The 20,492-nt window shown below is 40.0% G+C and overlaps 3 protein-coding genes across 3 annotated transcripts in view; 1 reads left to right on the forward strand and 2 right to left on the reverse strand.

The window, feature by feature from the left end:
- Nucleotides 1-4,068, reverse strand: part of LOC137996899 (protein TFG-like) — a 4,758-nt gene extending 690 nt beyond the window's left edge. The window contains exons 1-5 of the mRNA XM_068842534.1: nt 3,725-4,068; nt 3,547-3,630; nt 2,516-2,686; nt 967-1,128; nt 1-508 (exon numbers count right to left, since the gene is read on the reverse strand). The exon at nt 1-508 is cut by the window's left edge and continues 690 nt beyond it. Coding sequence (XP_068698635.1) covers nt 1-508; nt 967-1,128; nt 2,516-2,686; nt 3,547-3,630; nt 3,725-3,968 — 1,169 coding nt within the window. The 5' untranslated portion in view covers nt 3,969-4,068. The remainder of the gene's footprint in view (nt 509-966; nt 1,129-2,515; nt 2,687-3,546; nt 3,631-3,724) is intronic.
- On the forward strand, nt 3,980-10,095 carry LOC137996900 (5-methylcytosine rRNA methyltransferase NSUN4-like). The gene is made up of 3 exons (XM_068842535.1): nt 3,980-4,207; nt 6,205-6,708; nt 7,794-10,095. Exons 1-3 carry the CDS (start codon nt 4,115-4,117, stop codon nt 8,346-8,348), a joined length of 1,152 nt encoding a protein of 383 aa, XP_068698636.1. The 5' UTR covers nt 3,980-4,114; the 3' UTR covers nt 8,349-10,095.
- A 153-nt stretch (nt 10,096-10,248) lies between these two features.
- LOC137996898 (Fanconi anemia core complex-associated protein 100-like) lies at nt 10,249-19,624 on the reverse strand. The gene is made up of 5 exons (XM_068842533.1): nt 19,463-19,624; nt 19,240-19,376; nt 12,142-14,476; nt 11,128-11,202; nt 10,249-10,851 (listed from the first exon to the last, which is right to left on the reverse strand). The coding sequence occupies exons 1-5, from the start codon at nt 19,622-19,624 to the stop codon at nt 10,717-10,719; spliced, it is 2,844 nt and encodes a 947-aa protein (XP_068698634.1). The 3' UTR covers nt 10,249-10,716.
- Nucleotides 19,625-20,492: the final 868 nt, after the last annotated feature.

A 20,492-nucleotide genomic window follows, 5' to 3' on the forward strand; every position in this document is an offset into this window, starting at 1 on the left:
TACCCTTGACTGCCACCATAACCACTCTGAGTGGCAGGTTGCTGCTGAGCTTGCAACTGTTGTTGTTGTTGTTGTTGTTGTTGTTGTTGCTGTTGTTGTTGTTGTGGCTGTTGTGTGTAACCAGTCTGATACTGCTGAGTCTGGGTCTGTCCTGCATTTGAGTATGCTGTCATTCCAGCGGCAGAGTAGCTCTGGCTTTGCGGAGGATAACTTGGTTGAGGTTGACTGGTCTGGCTGTATGACTGGCTGGAAGGATATGCAGATGTGGCACCACCTGCGAGATAACTTGACTGTGTCTGTGTAGACGTTGGGGCATAAGATTGTTGGGGTGCTGAGCCAGGTTGGGTTGCCTGTGGAGCATATTGCTGCTGTTGATTGTATGTTGCTGAGGCTACACTCTTTGAAGGTAAGGGAGCAATGTTTACTTGACCTTGCAGTTGCACTGGCTGTGATGCCATATTTGACTGTGGCGCATAACCTTGAGAACTAGCATCCATTGAATTTGGCCCTGTAAATACAAAAAAAAATATTGATTTTAATACTTTTGAGTAAAAATTTTATAACAATAAGCATCATACTGTAGATAAATCGTTAGTCTTGTACAATAAACAAGAGCAGGTTTTTCAGAATTAGTGAGCAGCACTCTGTGAACCATAATTGTACACTTGTTTACTTTCCTACACTATTCCTTCATGGACGTCTTCAAGTAGGAGGAAAGAATGACCTCCAAGTAGATTGATGAAAACAGAATAGGCAAAGCTGTGAAACATTACACAAGGCACTGGAAAGTACTTTTTGAGAAGATATTACCGCTGTAACAAAAAGATTGACTTGAAACACATGGTAATCCAGCACAATGACCACTGTGCCACGTCCCCTCCTCAAAAATGCACAGAATTAAAGGTCTCTGTTTCTGTTTCTGTTGTTGCCATTATTGATTTACATGTAACAGCATCAAGTACTGACCTGTGTGTGCAGTGGAGCTTGGGTAGAGTTGTCTGGATACCGAACTCGTGGCTGTTGAGCTGTCTGGCTGTTGCTTTTCTGAGGCCAGGGGATCGAACATTGTTACCTCAGGGACAGGCTTAGGTGGGGGTATTGTTAGGGTTGGAGGTGGCTCCTGAATACCTGAATTAATGACAAATAGCATTGGATTACACAAAATTTAACGTAAAATGTGATGTAAATGATTTGTTTATAATGGAAGTTCACTTGGCTACCAAGCTAGTTCACAGGCACCCCACCTTAAGGCCAGCTTCAGAAACCCTTTCCAAGTTATTTCTGACTCAGAAATCACTGTTAGAGAACAATTGCAATACAATGAAAGAGGAAAAGGATTGTGATAATGAAGTTTGAAAAAAAGATATTGACCTCTAGACAGCCTACACAAACATGAGGCAATGGATAGTCTGCTATTTTATAAACTCCCTTGACATTTTTGACCAAAAGCATAGTATCTTTCATGAGCTCATTACAGATATGAGAACAAACCACTGTCCCTTTAAGGGCCGATTTACACGATACGATTTTGTCGCATGCCACAAGCCCACGACAGGCCTACGAGATGACTTACGATTGTCGCAGCGTTTTAAAACATGTTTTAAAATGCTACGACATTTTTTCTGACGTACACAACAATCGTAAATCATGTCGTGGGCTTGTCGTAAGCCATTGCCGCATGCGACAAAGTCACACCGTGTAAATCGGACCTAACTCTTTCACTGCTGACTTTTCTACCGTCAGTATACCCCTTAACTGCTGCATTTTTTCGCAACATAAGACACCAGAGAAACCACTCAAAGAATGCATTATATCTTTCGTTCTACTGATGCTATTACGATGATATTTTCAGGACATATACAATAAAAAATTCGCCATTGTTTGAGCTTTCTTTATTGAGGTGAAAACAGGGCCTAAATACAAGTTGATTTATCTAAATAAAGAAATACAGTAAACACGCATTACACAAGTTCATGTGCGCCAATGACACGCAATTCTTTGAGGCAAAAGGACCTTTATGCATAATAATGTCTTGAATCACTTGATTTCACCTATAATTTTCTCATACCTTATATTTTTACTTGCTTGCCAGACAAATGTCGTAGATTTTCATAGCCGAACACTGAATTTTGCCTTTGTGAAGTAAAAAACATTCATTGCGACGGGTCGCGTTTCACCTTCCTTTTCAAGTGAGATTAACCTCTCTATCATCCAAATATGGCAGAACTTGTCACGCTAGTTGTCCTTTAGGGTATATGGAACAATCCCATTGCATGCATGCCCCTATAGGAACAAATTTCGAACAGCACTTTGGGACACACTCTCGTGTCGAGTATTCTCGACATCCGCAGAGGGAGTCACGTAATCCTATGTAGAGTATACTCAATGACAGCAGTAAAAGAGGTAAATGCCTCCTGTCTATTAAACACCACCCCCTCACCCCCACCCCCAGCCCCACCTTGGACCCCCAAATTCACCTCTTACATAGTGCATCACCTCGCAGAAGAAAACAAACCTTGAGCACTTTTCTTGTCCACTTCTTGCTGTTGTCCTCCTCCCGGGGAATCTCCTTCACCAGCTGTTTCCAGTCTATTCAGAAGGTAGTTTACTCTATCTCTAAGCTGTGTTAATTCCCTTCTAAACTCTGCAACAAGGGAATGCTCAGGAGGTCTGGGAACTCCATTCACTAAAAAAATCAAGACAACGGGACAGAACATCATGCTGGCACATATCACCATACATCAATAATGCACTTCAAAACAGTGAATAAAATTCATTCAACTCTTCCAGGCTATAACTTGAAAGCCGATAATCTTCCAGCTGGCTTGATACCTCACTTAGTAGAGCAAGTGCTGCACAATCGCAAGGTCATGGGTTCAAATCCCAGTAAGCCCAGATTTTTCATGTTTGCTGAGTGAATGCTCAGAAAAGGCCCATGATGATAATTTATGCTGAATAAAACTGACTGGATAAGCCTGGTTTTCACTTGCAACACAAGCACATGCCCAAGTACAAGCACAAAAATAACAGCTCTCATTTCACCCTAAAAATGGCAGCACAAGATTACCTGTAGCATAAACACAAGCGCAAGCACAAGAATCAAAATTTTTCCTTTTTGTGTGCTTGCATTCTTCTTATGCTGTGTGAAAATGAAACATGCCATAAGTGCAAGGAAATTTGCTAAATCTGGCCTTGTCTGGGAAATTAAAGCAAATGTTCCAGATTCTCAGCGTCTGAGAAAATTGAACAAATGATGGAGGCCGAGGTTGATTTTGATGAAAAGTTATGCTTACATGTATGTTGACCTTTGTTTTCACTTAGCATAAGCTACTTGCTACTTATGTATTTGCTTGCTTGCTTGCTTGCATTGCTAGTGAAAGACAGGTTTAAAGCTCTACTACTCGTGTGATGATGATGATAATGATGATGATGATGATGAGGATGATGAAGATGATCAAGATGATGGCAACGGCATTGAAATGACAAAATACATTAACATATGAAATACAAGGTTACAATTACACAATAACAAATGGAAAAACTCACCAAATAATGTTATCTTTAATATCCTACTAATACTTCTTGCAAAGGACAGATCAGAACTATCAAAAATGGTGACAAGATCTCCATCTGAAACAAGTCATGGCAAATTAATGAACTGAACCATTTCAAGTCTACATATTACCCACCGATAAGAATACCGTATCGAACTATAAACACCCACCTTCGTCTTTATATTTTATTGTAATGTCATCTGTATTACTAAGTTTTCCTCTAAAAACTCGTTGCATCATTAACAGCAAGTCATCATAAGTCAGGTCTTCGTTGTGAATTGGAATGCATCTTACATCCTCGCCTAAACGAGCCTTGATTATAAGGGTTCCACTAAGATCCACGTTACTGCTCACAAAACTCACTCCTCTGTTTCCAGGCACGCCAAGAGAAAACGTCTCTGGCGTGTAATTCATTTTAGAAGTAAGAAATCTTGGCCGATTCTTCTTCTTGCTACGCGTCACGTATATTTCCTACTTCTGTTGGATGACTTCATCCGTTTCCAGTCTTCCAACATTTGCACTCTGCTCATACCGCTCATACCCATATCCCTTCTGATCTGATGATGATAAGACGGACCTCATTGAACTTCGGTTCTTCGCGCCTAGTTTTGGCCGAATTTAGCAAGAGATATTACAAGAAGAAGTCATGGAAGGTAACCTACCATAAACCGGAAAGGGCGGGTTGTAATTTTATACTTCTTCAAACGACATCATGTTAAAAAATACATATACTACCTCAAATATATGCCCACCAAATGACATTACTAAACAACGAAACAGCAAAAGGAAGCACCAAAACGCCATGTATGACCCCACCATACATTGAATACTAAACGGTCAGTGTAAAATGCAGACTGCAGACCAGGTGTAAAATGCAGACTGAGGTTATAATGTAACTGTTGAAAAGCCCAAACCCTTTAGAAATGCTAACAGTTAAGCCTAAATATTGTTTTAGGCCTAATTAGGCCTAAGGTTAGCATTTCTAAGGGGTTTGGGCTTTTTCAACAGTTACATTATAACCTCAGTCTGCATTTTACCCTTGGTCTGCAGTCTGCATCTTACACTGACCGGAATACTAACCGACAAAGTTTGGGTTTGAGATTAAGTTTTAGGCGTAACAAAAGGAAAGGAAAGGAACTTCATTTAAGTGTTAGATCATTCTAGTCATTTTGTTGAGCTTCATAATTATATAGCTCACTTGGTAAAGCACTGCACCAGCATCGCTAACCTGTGTAGCTGGCGGTATTGTTGTGAGAGGCAAATGCCGTGAGGAGAATGGGAGGGGCACCGCACCCCATTCTCCACGCCAACAATACCGCCGGTCTACGCAGGCCACAGCATCACACAGGTTATGGGTTTGATTGCCATTGGAGTAACCTGAATTTTTCAGGCACCTGTCAAAAGAGACAACTGCTTAAATTGCCAGGATCACTTCTCTCATTCGTCTATAACCTGCATTTCAAATATATACACATTTCTATCATTCATCAAGTCCTTCATGGGAACAACATGAGCCCAACAAATTGACCTGCTCCCAACTGAGTGGCTTATTAACTCGACTGGCTTTGAGTCCTGTTGGAGCCACCTCAATTTTTCAGGAATTATTGCTTAAATTGTCCAGCTAAACGTGAGGATCACTTCTCTCTTTCATCTGTAACCCGCACTTCAATCATATATACATTTCTATCATTCAAGAGTCTCCCCAGTTGCATAGTTGGTGATTCGACTGGTGGGTATTAAATGGTTTTCATGTTATGTCATCACCGGCATGTTGGTTAGATAGAAACAAAGTATCTCCCATTAATGTTTGTTGACCAACAATATTAAGTAGACATCGCAGCATTGTCACCTATACATATGAGATTCTATCCTATACTCTGCTACCAGCTAATTTTCTTGTCATCATATGTACTTATTGACTGAGTGAGAGGGCCGGATGGGAAAATATTTTCCTGTCTGGCCCAACCTAAACTCTGTCGATAAGCATTTTATCATATGGGCTCTTTACACTATTCATGAGCACTCAAAAGATGAAGTTTGGGCAAAATAAGTAACAAAGATTTGCGTAGAAAATTTATTTAATCTGTTGTTTGTATTTGCTTTTCTGGCTGTAAATAATTTGGATGTTAAAAGCGACGAAATCCTCTAAAATTGCATTGCCTAGACCAATTCATGTTCCTAGCAGGCATATTTCAAATGTTTCAGTTTCCAGGGATTATCTCTTATTTTGGATAATTATTAGCCTAGGGTTAATCCATTTCAAATAATAAAGAACTTACATCTTACCGGTAATGGTGTAAAAGGGATGTATGTCCTTAATTTTGAGAATTCCACTATAAACTGGAAAAGTTTTATAAAATTTGAACTTGTTTACCTTCTTATTTACCTGCAGTTTAAGAAACCAAGCCAAGGGACACCGAAAGAAATAAATTATTTAAATGGTTACTAGCACTGGGATACATGTGTCACAGGGTTGAGATAAAAGAAGCAGTAATGTTTTAGGGCAGGATATTGCTGGTATTTTGAATGGCAGAGTCACATTTAACTGCATCACACAACTTGGTCTGGCGATCTGAAATTAGTTGTGGAACATTTCTTTTAAATTTGCTTTTTTTCATTTTGTGCACTGCTATACCTTTTTTTTTTTTAGATGCAGAGGAAAAAGGTATCCTCTTGCGACAATTTCCAGGTCTTTTATTCCAACCAGTTTGGTGAGGAGTGGCCAACTATTATGGAGTCACTGCACCAACCAACTCAACACTGTGCAGTAATCAACAAGTTTTCTTCCCAAGGAGAAGTTCATGAGAAACTTGCCTCAACAGAAGCAGAGATCCTTAACATTCCACTTTTCAATTCACTCAACAAAGATGCTGAAAATGAACTGCAATTAAGTTGTTATTGGCCAAGCTCTTCTCATAATTCTGTTAGATTCCCAAAACAAGACAAAACAAGCAATGGTTATTTTGATTATTATCTTCTGGATGCGTCGTCCATACTGCCTGTTTTGGCTCTTGATATCAACCCGAACAATACAGTACTTGACATGTGTGCTGCCCCTGGGGGAAAGAGTGTTCTTATATCACAATTTCTTTCGAACCAAGGATCCCTTGTTGCAAGTGAAATTTCAAACACAAGGAGGGCAAACCTAAGTAAGGTAGGTGGCAGGTGTTGTTGATTTCTTTGTTACACACTCAGGCAAATTAAGAGACTTCTTTATGAGGGAATCTTTGCTGATGTGATTAACCACTTACAGATTTTACTCTGTCTAATGCCAGATGAGATGATTTTTCTTGTCAGTGGGGTCTCCCTTGAGATTTAAATGGTTAATGTCATTCATTTCATTAACATGGGTTTCCTCACAGAAGGCATTATTCACTTCAAAAGGTAAAAGAATTTGTCAAACATAGTTAAATCTCTAGTTTTAAGCCTTTTAGCTTTGATAACGAGCCAGTCGGCCATCAATAACTGATAAATTCTTGGGTGGAAAAGGTGCTAATGATTTTATATATTCTTTGTAGAATTTCGAATTTTCAAAGCATCATTGCTCAGAGATTATCTGGTGTATTGGATTCAAATTTTCAGAATGAGATCATTGTTTATGCAATGCACTTTGAAACAAGAAGGGGACTGGTGTAAAAGAGTGGTTAAAGAATAAAAGAGATGTAATTATTATCTGATACCTCCTAAGAGGAGTTGAACAGCACTTTTGTTCAGAAATACACCATCTTAGATGCAAGCCCAATACTATCAGGCTAGGTTTTCAACAGCTTTGCAGAGTAGCGGAAATATTTCTGAAAGCACTGGATGTGACAGTTTAGGTGCGGCAAGGTGGCTTGCGAGCGTCAAAGGTGCGAACTACCTAGGGGGCCTGGGGCATGCTCCCCAAGGAAATTTTTAAAATAGAACACACAGAAATACTGTTTCTAGTCTTTCTGGATCCGAAGAATCAGTTTCCCAGGCAAGGCTAGGGTTCATTCAAATTCTCTTCGAAAAGTAAGTAAAAAAAATTAAAATTAAAAATAAAACAAACCCCTCAAATATTGGTATCAAAGTACCGGACATGGAATGGGAAACGTCCTGCCTTCGGCTTCACACGAAAATCCTGATCAGGTACTCTCATGCTGCTGAAACCAGGATAAGCTTTGGCAATGTGCTATTTCGCCTTTGCTTTGCCTTGCTGTATGTGTGCTGTTGCTCAGAAACGTTTTGATTCTCTTTCTCTCCTGTCTTTCCCCCCAGGTAATCAAAGACTACATTCCCAAGATTTCTAAATCCAGGGACTTGGTACAAGTACGAAATCTTACAGGCTTCAAATTTTCCGAGTATGAACCTTCAACCTACGACAGAGTCTTGGTTGATGCTCCTTGCTCATCTGAACGACACAACTTACAGACAAACTTTGAATATAGTATTTGGTCTGATGTGAATTCCAAGGCAAACGCCAATCTTCAGAAGAAACTGCTTCTATCGGCGTTACAAACAGTCGCACGGGGAGGAATAGTGGTGTATTCCACTTGTTCAATGTCATTGTTTGAAAATGATGCAGTGATAGACGAGGTGTTGTCGATATGTTCGCAAAACGAGAAGATTCGAGTTGAAGTAGTAGACCCCAAGTTTACGTCTCAGCCTTTGGCGGATATGTTTAATTTCCGACCAACTCGATACGGCATACTCGTGTTGCCTTCCAAGACGAAAAATTGGGGGCCGCTGTACTTTTGCAAGCTTCGGCGTTTTGCTGTGGAACCCGAAGCCGATTCCCACGAAGACAAAATTGTTTCTACACTAAAACCATAGCATTCATGTCCTGTTCTGTCCTTTGTCTAATCTCGGATTCCCTCAATTTCACCCATTGTCCCGCGCGAAAAGCTTCTCTTTTCGCGCGTGAAGGAAAAATCCCTGTCCCCAGTTGTTCTAAAGGTGGATAACGCTATCCAACGGATAAATCACTATCCATTGGATAGCGCAAGCGCAATTGGTTTCGCTATTACTTATCCACTGGAGAGTGATTTATCCGGCGGATAGCGCTATCCATCGTTTGAACAACTCGGGCCTGGAGCCCGTTTCTCAAAAGTCCCGAAAACTTTTCGGGCCCGAAAAGCCATTTGTGAAACTGTCAACCGCTTGTTCTGGAAAGCCGATCTTTTAACATGATTTCAAGGTCACAAAAAGAAAAATAACTGTAAAGTTTGACGACTTAAATCCTCTCCGTTCTTGAGATAAAAAGAGAATTGTGGCACCCGAAAACAGCCCGTAAAGTTTCGGGACTTTCGAGAAACGGCCCCCTGGGGCCCGTTTCTCGAAAGTCCCGAAAACTTTTCTTGCCCGAAAAGCCATTTGAAAAACTGCCAACCGCTTATTTTGGAAGGCCGATCTTTAAATATGTTTTCAAGGTAACAAAAAGTAAACCAACTGTGAAGTTTGACGACTTCAATCCTCTCCGTTCTTGAGATAAAAAGGGAATTGTGACACCCGATAATGGCCCGTAAAGTTTCGGGACTTTCGAGAAACGGGCCCCTGCTATAAATTAAATTCCACGGGAAACAATCCCCCCTCTAATTTTGATCTTTGCTTGCAACCATTACTTGAAGACAATGCAAATATACCGTTTCACGAAAATGATGTCTATTTTCACCTTGAGCGTTAAATTACTTTGAAACTGAAATAAAAACCGTACGTAATTTACGTTGAACTGCATGCGAGACGCCCGTACACCACCAACATGTTTTAAAGAGATTTAGTTGTGCCTTTCGAAATATTAGTTTAAGATATACCTCTTACAAACCGAGTTCAAGGTCCGTACTGTAAGTAGTTATTCCTGCAGCCCCGCGTGGATTCGTGAAAATTCCTACACAAATTCCAACAAGCGCCATAATCGTTCATTACTTCACCTCTCCATCAGCCTTGCTCTTTTAGACTTTTTGATTAAAATAACTCGGATTTGTATTTTTGATTTGAGCCTTTGATTTCTAACAACTGGGCAACCGTCACACAATTATTCAAGATGGCGACTTCCGGGAAATTTGAAAACAAAAAACGAGCTTTTCTTAAATTCATTTATTTCCCGTACGAAGGCTTTAAAAGTCAAAAAATTGTGATTGTAAGCATTATTTTCTGTGGTTTAAGATCACTTTTTTTTGTTTGAGACATTCCTTCATACGACAATTTAAGCTCAGATTAAGGAGGCTCAGACCAGTTTGAACACTTTCAACAAACTGTACTATCTGGAATGATTGAACCTTCCCAACTGTTTCACGTAACGGAAAACGTAATGGTACCAAATGAAACACACCAATGATTGTTTGACAATTTTCCAGTTGTTAAGGTAGCTAGGAATCTGCTCCAAAGAATTTTGTGTAACTTTGCTGAGAGTTAATCGTAGCCTGCTGATTAATCACTTTTAAGCAGTAAAAATAGGGGTCAACGAGTTCGTTTTTTAGATATAAGCGTTTAAAGACAAAATATAGGGCGTTTTTAGATAGCTCAAGGTTTGTTGTCATGGTAATCTATTACATCACATTAATGAATGCATCTTTTCAAGGAATTATTGGTGTTTCATTTGGTACCATATCACATTACCTTAAAGGACGGTGGCTACTAATTAAAAGGTGTTTTTGCGCGGTTTACTGAACATTCGGGAAAAGCAGATCTTAACAAGTGTTATTGAAATCCAACATGAAAATTGGGGGTAACCACGCATTTTTCGAAGATAATTAATCAACAATATTTGTAAAAAGGTTTAAAATACAAAGCAATGTATGGCGTTCTTTGCCAAATCGAATCTTGATTATCTCTGAAAAATGCATGGTTACCCCCAGTTTTCTTTTTGGATACCAAGAGCACTTGCTAAGTTCTGCTTTCTCCGCATAGTTTTGAACAGCGCAAAAATATCCCTGTATTAATAAGCACCGCCGATAGGAAATCCGAGTATCTCGAGATGCGCAGAACTTTTGCGCAATAGCAATAGTAGGCACCGTCCTTAATGTGAAACAGTATTGTAGAGTTAATTCTTCAATTAAGACATTCCCTCCATTGAACCACCTTAAATTTAAACTTAAGACTTCTTTTTGCTGACACCGAGTATTGGTCCAGCCTGGGTTTGAACTTACAACATCTACTACCGAATTCCAGTGCTTTTCCACCTTTTGAACTAGTATTTGTATCACTACACGAAAAGAACTATCTTTCGGAGTTCTTCATACAAAGTCCAGAGCTGAACCTTTAGTTCGGATCCGCGGTCGAGCATGTCTTGCTTAGTCGAAATTGAATCTTCCAGTGAAATAATCTTCCTTTGTAGAATCTGAGAAAGAAAAAAAAGACGAAAGGAAAGAGAAAAAAATGTCACTCGCGATAATAATCGTTGTAAAATTGAACACAGAGTCACCAGGCGACAAAACGCAGTGGTACTAAGGACAAGTGCACAGCGAGACTCAAGATCGACTTCCTGCGTAGCTTATACCATTTGATTGGTTTTTCGTTATCAAACTCGAAAGCCCTTGTAGTAGCTGCGTTCTGTGATTTAAGCCTGCCTACTAATTCTTAAGGTAAGGTGGCTCTTCCCTTTAAAGACACGTACCTGCAGCTTTTCCGTGGCCTTTTGAAGATCATAGGCACGTAATTGGCAACTCCTTGTATTCCGCATCACAACTGGCTAAAAATAAAATTTGAAAGAAGAAATGTTTAGTAATTGGAGGCTTAGATCCAAAACAAACGTTTCTCTCCTCATAACGAGCAGGCTCGAGGATTCTGTAAAGTGTGTACATGTTTCTTGAAGGGAAAGAGACATTTGGTGTAAATAACTTTGAAAGCGAAAGGAGTCTAAGAAAGGCGGGGAAGAGATAAAATGCGTTGTGGCAAGCGTGTCCCTCTTTCCCGTTTCCTCACGCACCTATTACGTTTTCGAGCGCACGCCACACAGGCTAAAACCGCACGATTGCTGAAGTAAAAACGTTGCTCGTTGAAGCCAAAATTGAGCAAAACTGGATAAAGGCAGAGGACAAAAAAAAATCACGTTTCCGCTTTTTTTGGGGGAAGGGATGTACGATTAACCACAGTTCTTTGCAAAAAAATATGGTGTTCAAAAATTAGGCCGCAATTTACAGTGCAACGCGCCTTACCTTGGCCACCCAACAAACTTTCACGTGTAAATACGTCGCACCATACGCTTTTTTTTTTTTTTCTTTTTTGACACTTTTGACAAAACCGCGGGCATTGCAACCCCACTGATTATATTAGCCAACCATAGAGCAATGTGACAAAAAGAACCCTCAAAAAATTGCTATTTAGTTCATCTTTCTTAATTAGTTTTACGATAGATGGCAGATTTAGCATCAAGTTTGCGTGAAACAGCGCCGGGTTGCTTTTTGTCACAAAATCGTGAACATTCACGTATTATAACTTTTCTTGCTCCTGTAAGAATTTTGCTCGATACCTGGAGCTAACGGGCAAGAGATCAATTGATGTAAACCTAGTTTCTTAAATTTATAGCAAAACGCAAATTTCAGTTCAACGTTTCCCGTAAACCGTCCCGTAACTATATCCCTCTATTGATTTTCCATGGAGTCTTTCATTATATTTTCGTTTTACTTACTCGTAACCTCGTCAACACAGCTTCATGAAGACGGCAAAGAAGCTGAACCGATGAACAACGTAACGTAATCTCCAATGTATCTCTCGATGCGGGCTTCACGTGTATCGACGCAACATTACTGTTCACAGTCAGCAAATTAATGTCTGAGCACTCCGCATCGATCTGATCTCTAGTGACGCTTGATTCTCTCAAGATGAACTGCAATACAGTGGCTTGTTGCGTTGTGACCGAAGCTGTCTTCTGCGCAAGGTTCTCGATGAAGCTCACTGCTTCTTTAGAGAGATGAAACGCTGCAGAGTAACTTCCACGTAAGCTTACTTCTCGAGTAACGCTTGCCTTTTCGTTTCCAAGGAAATCCTGAACATAAGCTAAAGGACAGCTTTCCACGTTAAGTTTGTCCAGGGCTTGTAATACCTCTTCCTTGGTGCCTGGGGCGGGACGTGGATCAGGGACTTGTGAGCCTGCTCGAAAAGGTGTAACAAAATGCAAGATATCCAACACTTGTCTTGCGATTGGAATGATAACATTTTCAATTGGTTTTACGAAAAGATCAGATTCCAGATAAGATCTAAGATCAGCGACTAATACATTCAGATCGCAGTGTAAGCGTGCTTCAACAACAAGGTGAAATGAGGACGACACCGATTTGCTAAGAGGTATTTCTATCTCTAAACATGATCCTGGGCTTAAAGACATCACTGGTACTGATTTCCCTAGAGTTGAAGATTCCCCTCTGATCTGATTAAGCCAAGGTTCCTTGCTTTGTACACGAATCATCAGCGACCAACAAGATGACAGAGGTAACCTGCCCCGGTTGACAAGTTTGCAATTCAAAGTAACCAACGCGTTTCCACTGGTGTCGACGTTTGCAAAAGTGGGTTTGAAAGTACAAGACAGTGGAAAGTTGTCTTGCGTTGGACATGTGCACTGTGCTTCGGACGCTCTTGTGTTTTCGCTTATTTCACAAGCAATGTGGATAACTGTGTTGAGGTCTTTCAAAATCCTATCTTCGGTCTCAATGGTGGTATTAACTTTGGCAAGCTCTGCCGACAGATTTTCAAGCTCAGCCAAATAACTCTTGACCTTTTCGCCAGCCATTTGTGGTGAGATGTCGGGATCAATTTGCGAATTGTCGTCTTGAAATTTAGGCAGACAAAACTGTAAGAGATTTCCATTCACAGCCAAAGCATAAACTTTGTCCTGGCTATTTCCTTCATCACTCTTTCTCTTCTTGTGTACCGAGCAAACTGCGCAAACATTTGGTAAATGCACGTTAAATGATGTCAAGACTGTAGCCGACAGTGCAGGAAGAACTTGGGCAGAATTGTCATTCACATCGATTAACAGTTTAGTGCAGATGATTTCTTTCCCTGTAGAATGTATCAAAGTATCTTCACTACTGTTCAAACAAGAGCAAACCACAGGGCCAAGAATAGCATGTTCAGTAAATTTGATGTAGTAAGTTTGGTCATTGTTTGTTTTTTTAGAGGCTATAACAAGCTTGTCACGTACTCCAACAAACACAAGAGCATTGCAGTACACAGTTTCTGATGTGTTGTTGCGTTTTTCACTGGTTCCTGCATCAGTTGTCATTGCGAAATCACCTGTTCGTGACGACTGTTCTTGAGAACAAAGTTTTGCAACATACATTGCTGACACACCTTGCTGAAGATGATAAAGCAAAGAAGGAGAAGCTTGTTTAGTTCCAAGCTTTCCTGAGTTCATTCTACCATGAGCAAAGCTATTGACAGGCCAAAAGTGCAGCTGACCATCTTCACCTCCAAAAATTAGAACGGGAGAATCCGTCAATGATGCTTCACTGTTAAAAAGTTTGTTGAAAAAACTTCTTTCAATAACTGAGAAAGATTCCAAATCAAGAGCAATGTTAGAAGGCTGCACGCACAAGAAATGGCATCTCTTTTTCCAGGCACAAAGCTGTTTGCTTTGTCTTTCTTGTAACGACATTACCACTGATGATAGACTGACTTTCATTTTAAGAGACGGAAGAGATGTATACGTGAGCGTATCAAGACAACTGGCAGCTGCAACCTGATTAAACACAGACAATGCATAGCCTTCGTCTGTTGCTACACAGCAGAAGATCTTGTCTCCAACGAGTTGAATTGTTCTTACACCAGGTTCAAACAAAACTGCGGTTCCTAAATCAATCACAGTCATGTTGCTCAAAGAATGATGCTGCTGTTTAGGCCTCTCGTGCAGAGTTTTGTCAGATGTACTTCCACCGGCCAAAAGCTCTGTAAAGATATCTTCTTCAACATCCTTTTTTTCCCTTTTTGGTTCAATGCTAATGGCATCAGGGCATTTTTTCTTTGATCTAAAGAAAAACATAGAATAAGTCGTTAACAACTTATTGTCCACTTAAAGGAGCTATGTCACGTTATTTTAGGGTGTTTAAGGGAAATCTTTAGTTCGACTTTAAAACTCGAAAATGGTAATGTGGCATCTCTTTAGTGACAATTTAATTACTGTTACATCACAAACAAGATGATTCTGCACAAAAACAACCTTTATCCAGGCGATTTGCCATAAAGTTGAAGAATTTCGGGCCGATTTTTTTCAAGATTACCACATTTTGCTGTATTTCTTTTATGTTGTTCAACGGTTTTAATTGGTTACTGCAATATTTCATTCTACTGTTTGGGCATTAATTACATCATTTTGCGTTACATACCCCCTTCAATTGCCCCCAAACCATGATTACATCAAATGAGGCCCTTCAGTGAGTCTACATTGGGGAAACGATACTTCAGTGGTTTCAATAAGTGCAACCAACATGCAAAAAGAGAACTTGGCAAATGTCCAGCCATCTTGACCGAACAAGCTTCAGGTCAATAACCCATATGTATTGACCTCTCCCATTTTACCAGCTTTCCAAGGCCAATGAAACAAGCAATAGTGAACTCAAAACACAGCTATTTAGATTAGCTTTTTATAGTTAATTATTTTATTATATATATGATTATTATTTACATATTTATTTTTTATTCATGTAAATGTTCATTGTAAATAGCGCTATAGAATATCAATTAGTATTAGTGCCTTATAAATAATTATTGTAATAATTACTATTTATTTTTATTATTATTATTATTATTATTATTATTATTATTATTATTATTATTATTATTATTATATTTAAGAATTCTAGTAGATGGTGGTTGGTAGGCCAGTTAACTCATTACAACCTCCTGCAGCCAAGGTGTTGAGCTGGCAAATTATTACAAAGAACTCCAGGCGGTCAGATTAGGACTTGACCTTGGAAGTTTAGATTTACTACATGCAGTAAAGTCATGGGCCTTTACCACTCAAACACACTGTATCCTCTGTTGGCTCCTGGTTGGATCCCTTAACCCTTTCACCCCTGTGGGGTTCCCCATTGACGAATAAAATCGTCTGGCGTTAGACAGAGTAAAATCTATAAGTGTCACTCTTAGGAGGGAAAGGGTTAAAAGACATTGAAAAACCAGAGGGGAAATTGCTGGCTTTGCACCAACATCTGGCGGCAAAAGGTTTCTGACAAAAAAGAGAGATGAACTGTAGCCGCCTTCTCACAATATATTTCCATTCAGGGAAGGCAGAGTAATGAGAGCACTCGCCTCCCAACAATGTGGCCCGGGGTCCATTCCCGTTCCGGGCGTCATATGTGGGTTGAGTTTGTTGTTGGTTCTCTCCTTGCTCTGAGAGGTTTTCCTCAGAGTACTCCGGTTTTCCCCTCTCCTCAAAAACCAAAAATGCCAAATTCCACTTTTATCCGGAATGCACGGACACATGTTGAATGAGCTCCTGAGCGCTCTTAAGGTGTTCGGTGGGTAAACAAATTCCATTTCCATGCAAACTCTTGGAGAAGAGTGAGAGGGCAAGGCTGTGCTCTAAGGAAAATTTCGGGGAGCCCTTCGGGCTCCCAAGCATTTCAGCTGGGGTGCCCAGCCCTCCAAGTTGGTCGCCCGAATTAATTATTGATTTATTTAATTATCTGAGATCAGCAACGCAGGAATATCTTCATCAATCTCTCTCTCAACAAAACATTGCTGCGACTGCTCTGGTGATCGTCAAACTCGCTAGTGCAAGAAAAACCTGCAACCCGTCAAATTTTTCACGCCATACTTGAGAAAGAGGAGAAAAGTGGCAATGCCACCAATGTTTTCAGGCTTAAAAGCGAAAAAGTAAAGATTGCGGCAGTTTTATGTAAAAACGTTTGGGTCTAATACAGGTAAACGTTTTTACTGGTTAGATGGGTTAAAAATGAATTTTCAAAACGTGCATCAGTGCCGCTTGATTCACGTGGAGCTTTAAACCACCGCGACCCAAAAGGTATCACTTTTTTTTAGCAAGTCATCTTGATTTGGACGAAAATCATTGCTACAGGACAGAACTAAAGTATTTTTTTTCTTATATTATCAGTAAAATGTTTTAATAGTGGAATGAGCTTTTTGTGGATTCGGTCGAAGCGACAGTCACAGCGTTATTTGTTTAGGGCACGCAATGGTTTGACAGGAACTAAAGACAACGTGGGATTGCTCTGTTTCTAAAACAACAACAAATAACATGATATCTTTCTTTTTTTCTTATTTTGTTATTTCATATACTGGGGAAAAACAACCATAACCTAAATGTATTTTAGCCAAGCAGGTGCACCCACAAAAAATTGTAAAAATATTAAATTTGCATAAACTGTCGCATAAACTGCGATTCTGGGGTTCATACAAAAGTAAATTACACCGCTTCGCCGGCTGCGCTTTACCGCTGTCAGAGCAGAAGTAACAACTCTTTTTTTAAACTATAACCAAGAAATGCCAAACTCCACGTTCCAAATTTAATGTGTATTTTTTTGAGAAAGAATCGAAATTTGTGCGGCAGCCGGCCGTCACATGCAAAGTCACAGATTATAGGTGCGGTTACACAGGACACTTTTACCGTGGTAAATTGCCTTTTTACCACGGGAAACTGTATTTAGTAGTGTGAACGAGGCTTACCGAGGTAAATTTCCCATGTTAAATATCCATGGATACGTAAAAAAGATCAGTGGAAGCGCCCATGACATTTAAAAGTTGGAAGGGTGTTTTGATGCCCGAGGTACAAGAGCCAATCGCTATGCTGATGAAGTTGTGATTAAATTTCCCGCCAATGAATTGCGTGAGATTTCGTTTTACCTTGGTAATCTTCGTAACGTGTGACCCCTAGTTAACACGGTATACTAAAACTCAAGTGTGAGGCACTGCGGGATAATTTACCATGGGAAATGGTATTTACCATGGTGAGTGTAACCGCACCTTATGTTACATGTGAAATCATGTGGAACGGCCTTTGAACCGACTGTTTCATACGAAGAAAAAACATTTTCTGAGAGGTTTCGTAAACTGTAACCACCAACATATTAAAATTTTTAGCCCGCCTTATCTGCTAGAAATACAATAAGCCAGAGTGCCTGGCCGGGCAACCGGGTAGTTTTTCTCACTCGCCCGAAACCAAATGTTAGTTGCCTCAGGCGACCGGGCGCCATTAGAGCACAGCCTCGGAGAGGGGTCTAGTGTAGTCCCTTCTTACATGAACCAGCATCTGGTCCTTCTGGATTTTTAAGCTTGAGGGGCACTCTAGGCAAATGAAACCATAATTTACACAGGGAAAAAAAAAGAAAAGTTTGGTATGCATAAACTCCAAGACAGCACTGCATGTGAGCCAGACATGCTACGCATGTTAAATCAGTTATGTTATGGTTCATAAATTACTTCTAAATAAATTAAGTCTAAATTACGAGTTAACTATGTGTGACTGTAAAGGTTGTTTAGGGTTATGCTGGGAAGGATTTTGGCCGTAATTTTTATCAATTTTGCAGTCATTCATAATGCCTCTCCGACTTGCTTCATAACCTGTAAGGTAAGAAAGGCACGGTAAAATAGGCCTTACATTAGACTTACATTAAGAGTTAGAATAAATCTACACCAAGCATTAATTATTTAAGAAACATTACGGTCAGGTTAGGATTCTAAACTATTTAATATCTACCCAGTACAGGGCTCGAAATTAACATTTTTAGTAAGGCGCCAATTGGCGACTGATCCAAAAATTTTGGTCGCCAGATCTTAACTTTTAGTCGCCATTATTTTCACTGATATTTTTTTCTTCATTTTTCTGATGATCATGTACACATGCAATCTTCTTCATAGTGATAAGTTTAGGTACACTTAAGCTTCTAAGACTGAGATACTAAAACTTAAAAGGAAGCCAGGGCTCGTAAAACATATCATTACGCATTACGAGGTAAATAATCAATGTGAAAGCAGATTTAGTCACGTTTCCTGTGCTTTTGTTAAGTTTCCATGTATCATCGAGTCTATAGCTTACATAAATAGACGAACCTGAACATAAACAATCACCAGTTTTCGATATTTTCAGCGCTAAAAAGCCAAGGCTTCGTTGTGAACTTCACGCTTCAATGATTGCACGTGTTGTTTAGTGCGCCCGCAATACCAGCTGCTGAATCAAACATGGCGCTCGATTATGAAATGGAGATCGAAGAGCCAGAAGAGTCGTGGGTTTGTTTTGTTATTTCTGTGCGCATAAATCGTGCATTTTAAAAACTACGGTTGATTTGCCTTTGAGGTTAAAAGGATGAAGGAAAAAGGTGAAGGTTAGTCGCCCACTGGCGACTAGCTCTAAAAATCTAGTCGCCAACGCTTGATTTTTGGTCGCATTGGCGACCAGTGAGTCGCAATGTCGAGCCCTGCAGTATGTCTATTTGTTATGCCTCAGTGCTTTGAATTTTGTCCAAACTTTAAGTTAAGCTACCGGTACTTGCCACTTGCACAAACCTTCAACTGAAACTTTAAGAAAAGCTTTGGTAGACTTTTTTATTGCACTCATATGATAAGACGGCCATGTTGGTGCCAAAACAAGAGAAAAATGTAGCTCATTACATAATATTAGAGAGTCAAATTCCAAAAAGACTTTTTTGCTATTGTTCCCTCCACCAACATGGACGTCAGGAGCAATCAAAGAATATGCTGACTGATTCATTTTCAGCCACTGTCCTTCCCAGATCAGCCCTTCCATAACAAGTCCCATCATACCAAGACTTACCCCTTGCCTTTCAAAAGGCTCTCGGGTAAGATCACGGCAAACACGTTTCCATCAGTTGTTGCTACAAATACCCTTCTCTTTTCACCACAATCTTGGAAGCTGACAGTCATGATTGGCTTGGGAAAACGAAAGGTGTGCTGCAAATGAAGATCGACAAAAAAGGCACAAATCTTTTGAAACCTGGAAATGAATCACGTTTTCATTCATCTAGATGTACACTTACATTTAGGCTATTATCGACCACTAAATAAAGAAACTCGCTGCCATTAGATATCAGTAATATAATCTTGCGCTTAGAGGAGTTAACTGATTGAATCGTATTTCCTGTATACGACTTAACAGAAGCAAACTTGAGTAGCGTTTTTACATCACCTATGCCCGCCATTTTGGATTTTAAACTACGCGCCAAACAGGATTATGGGAGGCGACTGCGACCACAGGTTCCCCAATCTTTTCTCGGGGAGAATTAACAGGACGAGTGTGTCCCTTTTGAGACTTTCTTTTCTTTTCTTCTCAAGAGACTGGATACTAGTCATTTAGAATAACAAAAATGGCTGCCGGATTTTCGATCATTACAAGTACTTCGTAACTCTTAATTCATATGTAGTAAATCTCACCTGCAGTGTTGTACAGCTACGAGCTATAAAAGCATCCGCGTGAATTGATTGAAACCCGCAAGATTCATTTGGGCTGCTAATGCCCCGATCGAATCGAAACTTCAACATCGTGGGGTGGGGAAAATTGAACCGGAAGTACCAGGTTTCATATCTGTTTTTTTTTTGTTTTTTTTTTCGGGCGCCGAAGTCGGTAACAGCTTTAAAACACGTGTTTGGACGAGATGGAGTTTAAAGGAAGAGATATAGCATTTGTGAGCGATTGCCTTACAAAAAAGGTCTTCAAAAGTCTTTGTTCAAGAGGAGAGCAGCCAACGAATGTTGTTCTTTAGTAGGGTATGACGGACAAATTCGACTATACGGTAGGGCATTTGAACACCATTTTGGCCCGAGGGAGCGAAAATTTGAGCGATCTAATCTTCAAAAAATCAAATGCCCGGGGGGGGGGGGGATGCTGAAGTTTCGAGTTGATCGGCGCATAAACACCAAGGCCATTGGGTTCGCCATATTTTTTCTTTTTTTCAAGGGGCATGGTGAAAGTGGGACAAAGCAAATGGAACAGAATTTTTAAATCATTCCAGGAAAACCGGCAAAAGAGGAATACCTTTGAAGGAAAATTCTGTTCCATTTGATGTACCA

This window comes from Montipora foliosa, chromosome 3 (assembly GCF_036669935.1).
Source record: "Montipora foliosa isolate CH-2021 chromosome 3, ASM3666993v2, whole genome shotgun sequence".
NCBI lineage: Eukaryota > Metazoa > Cnidaria > Anthozoa > Scleractinia > Acroporidae > Montipora > Montipora foliosa.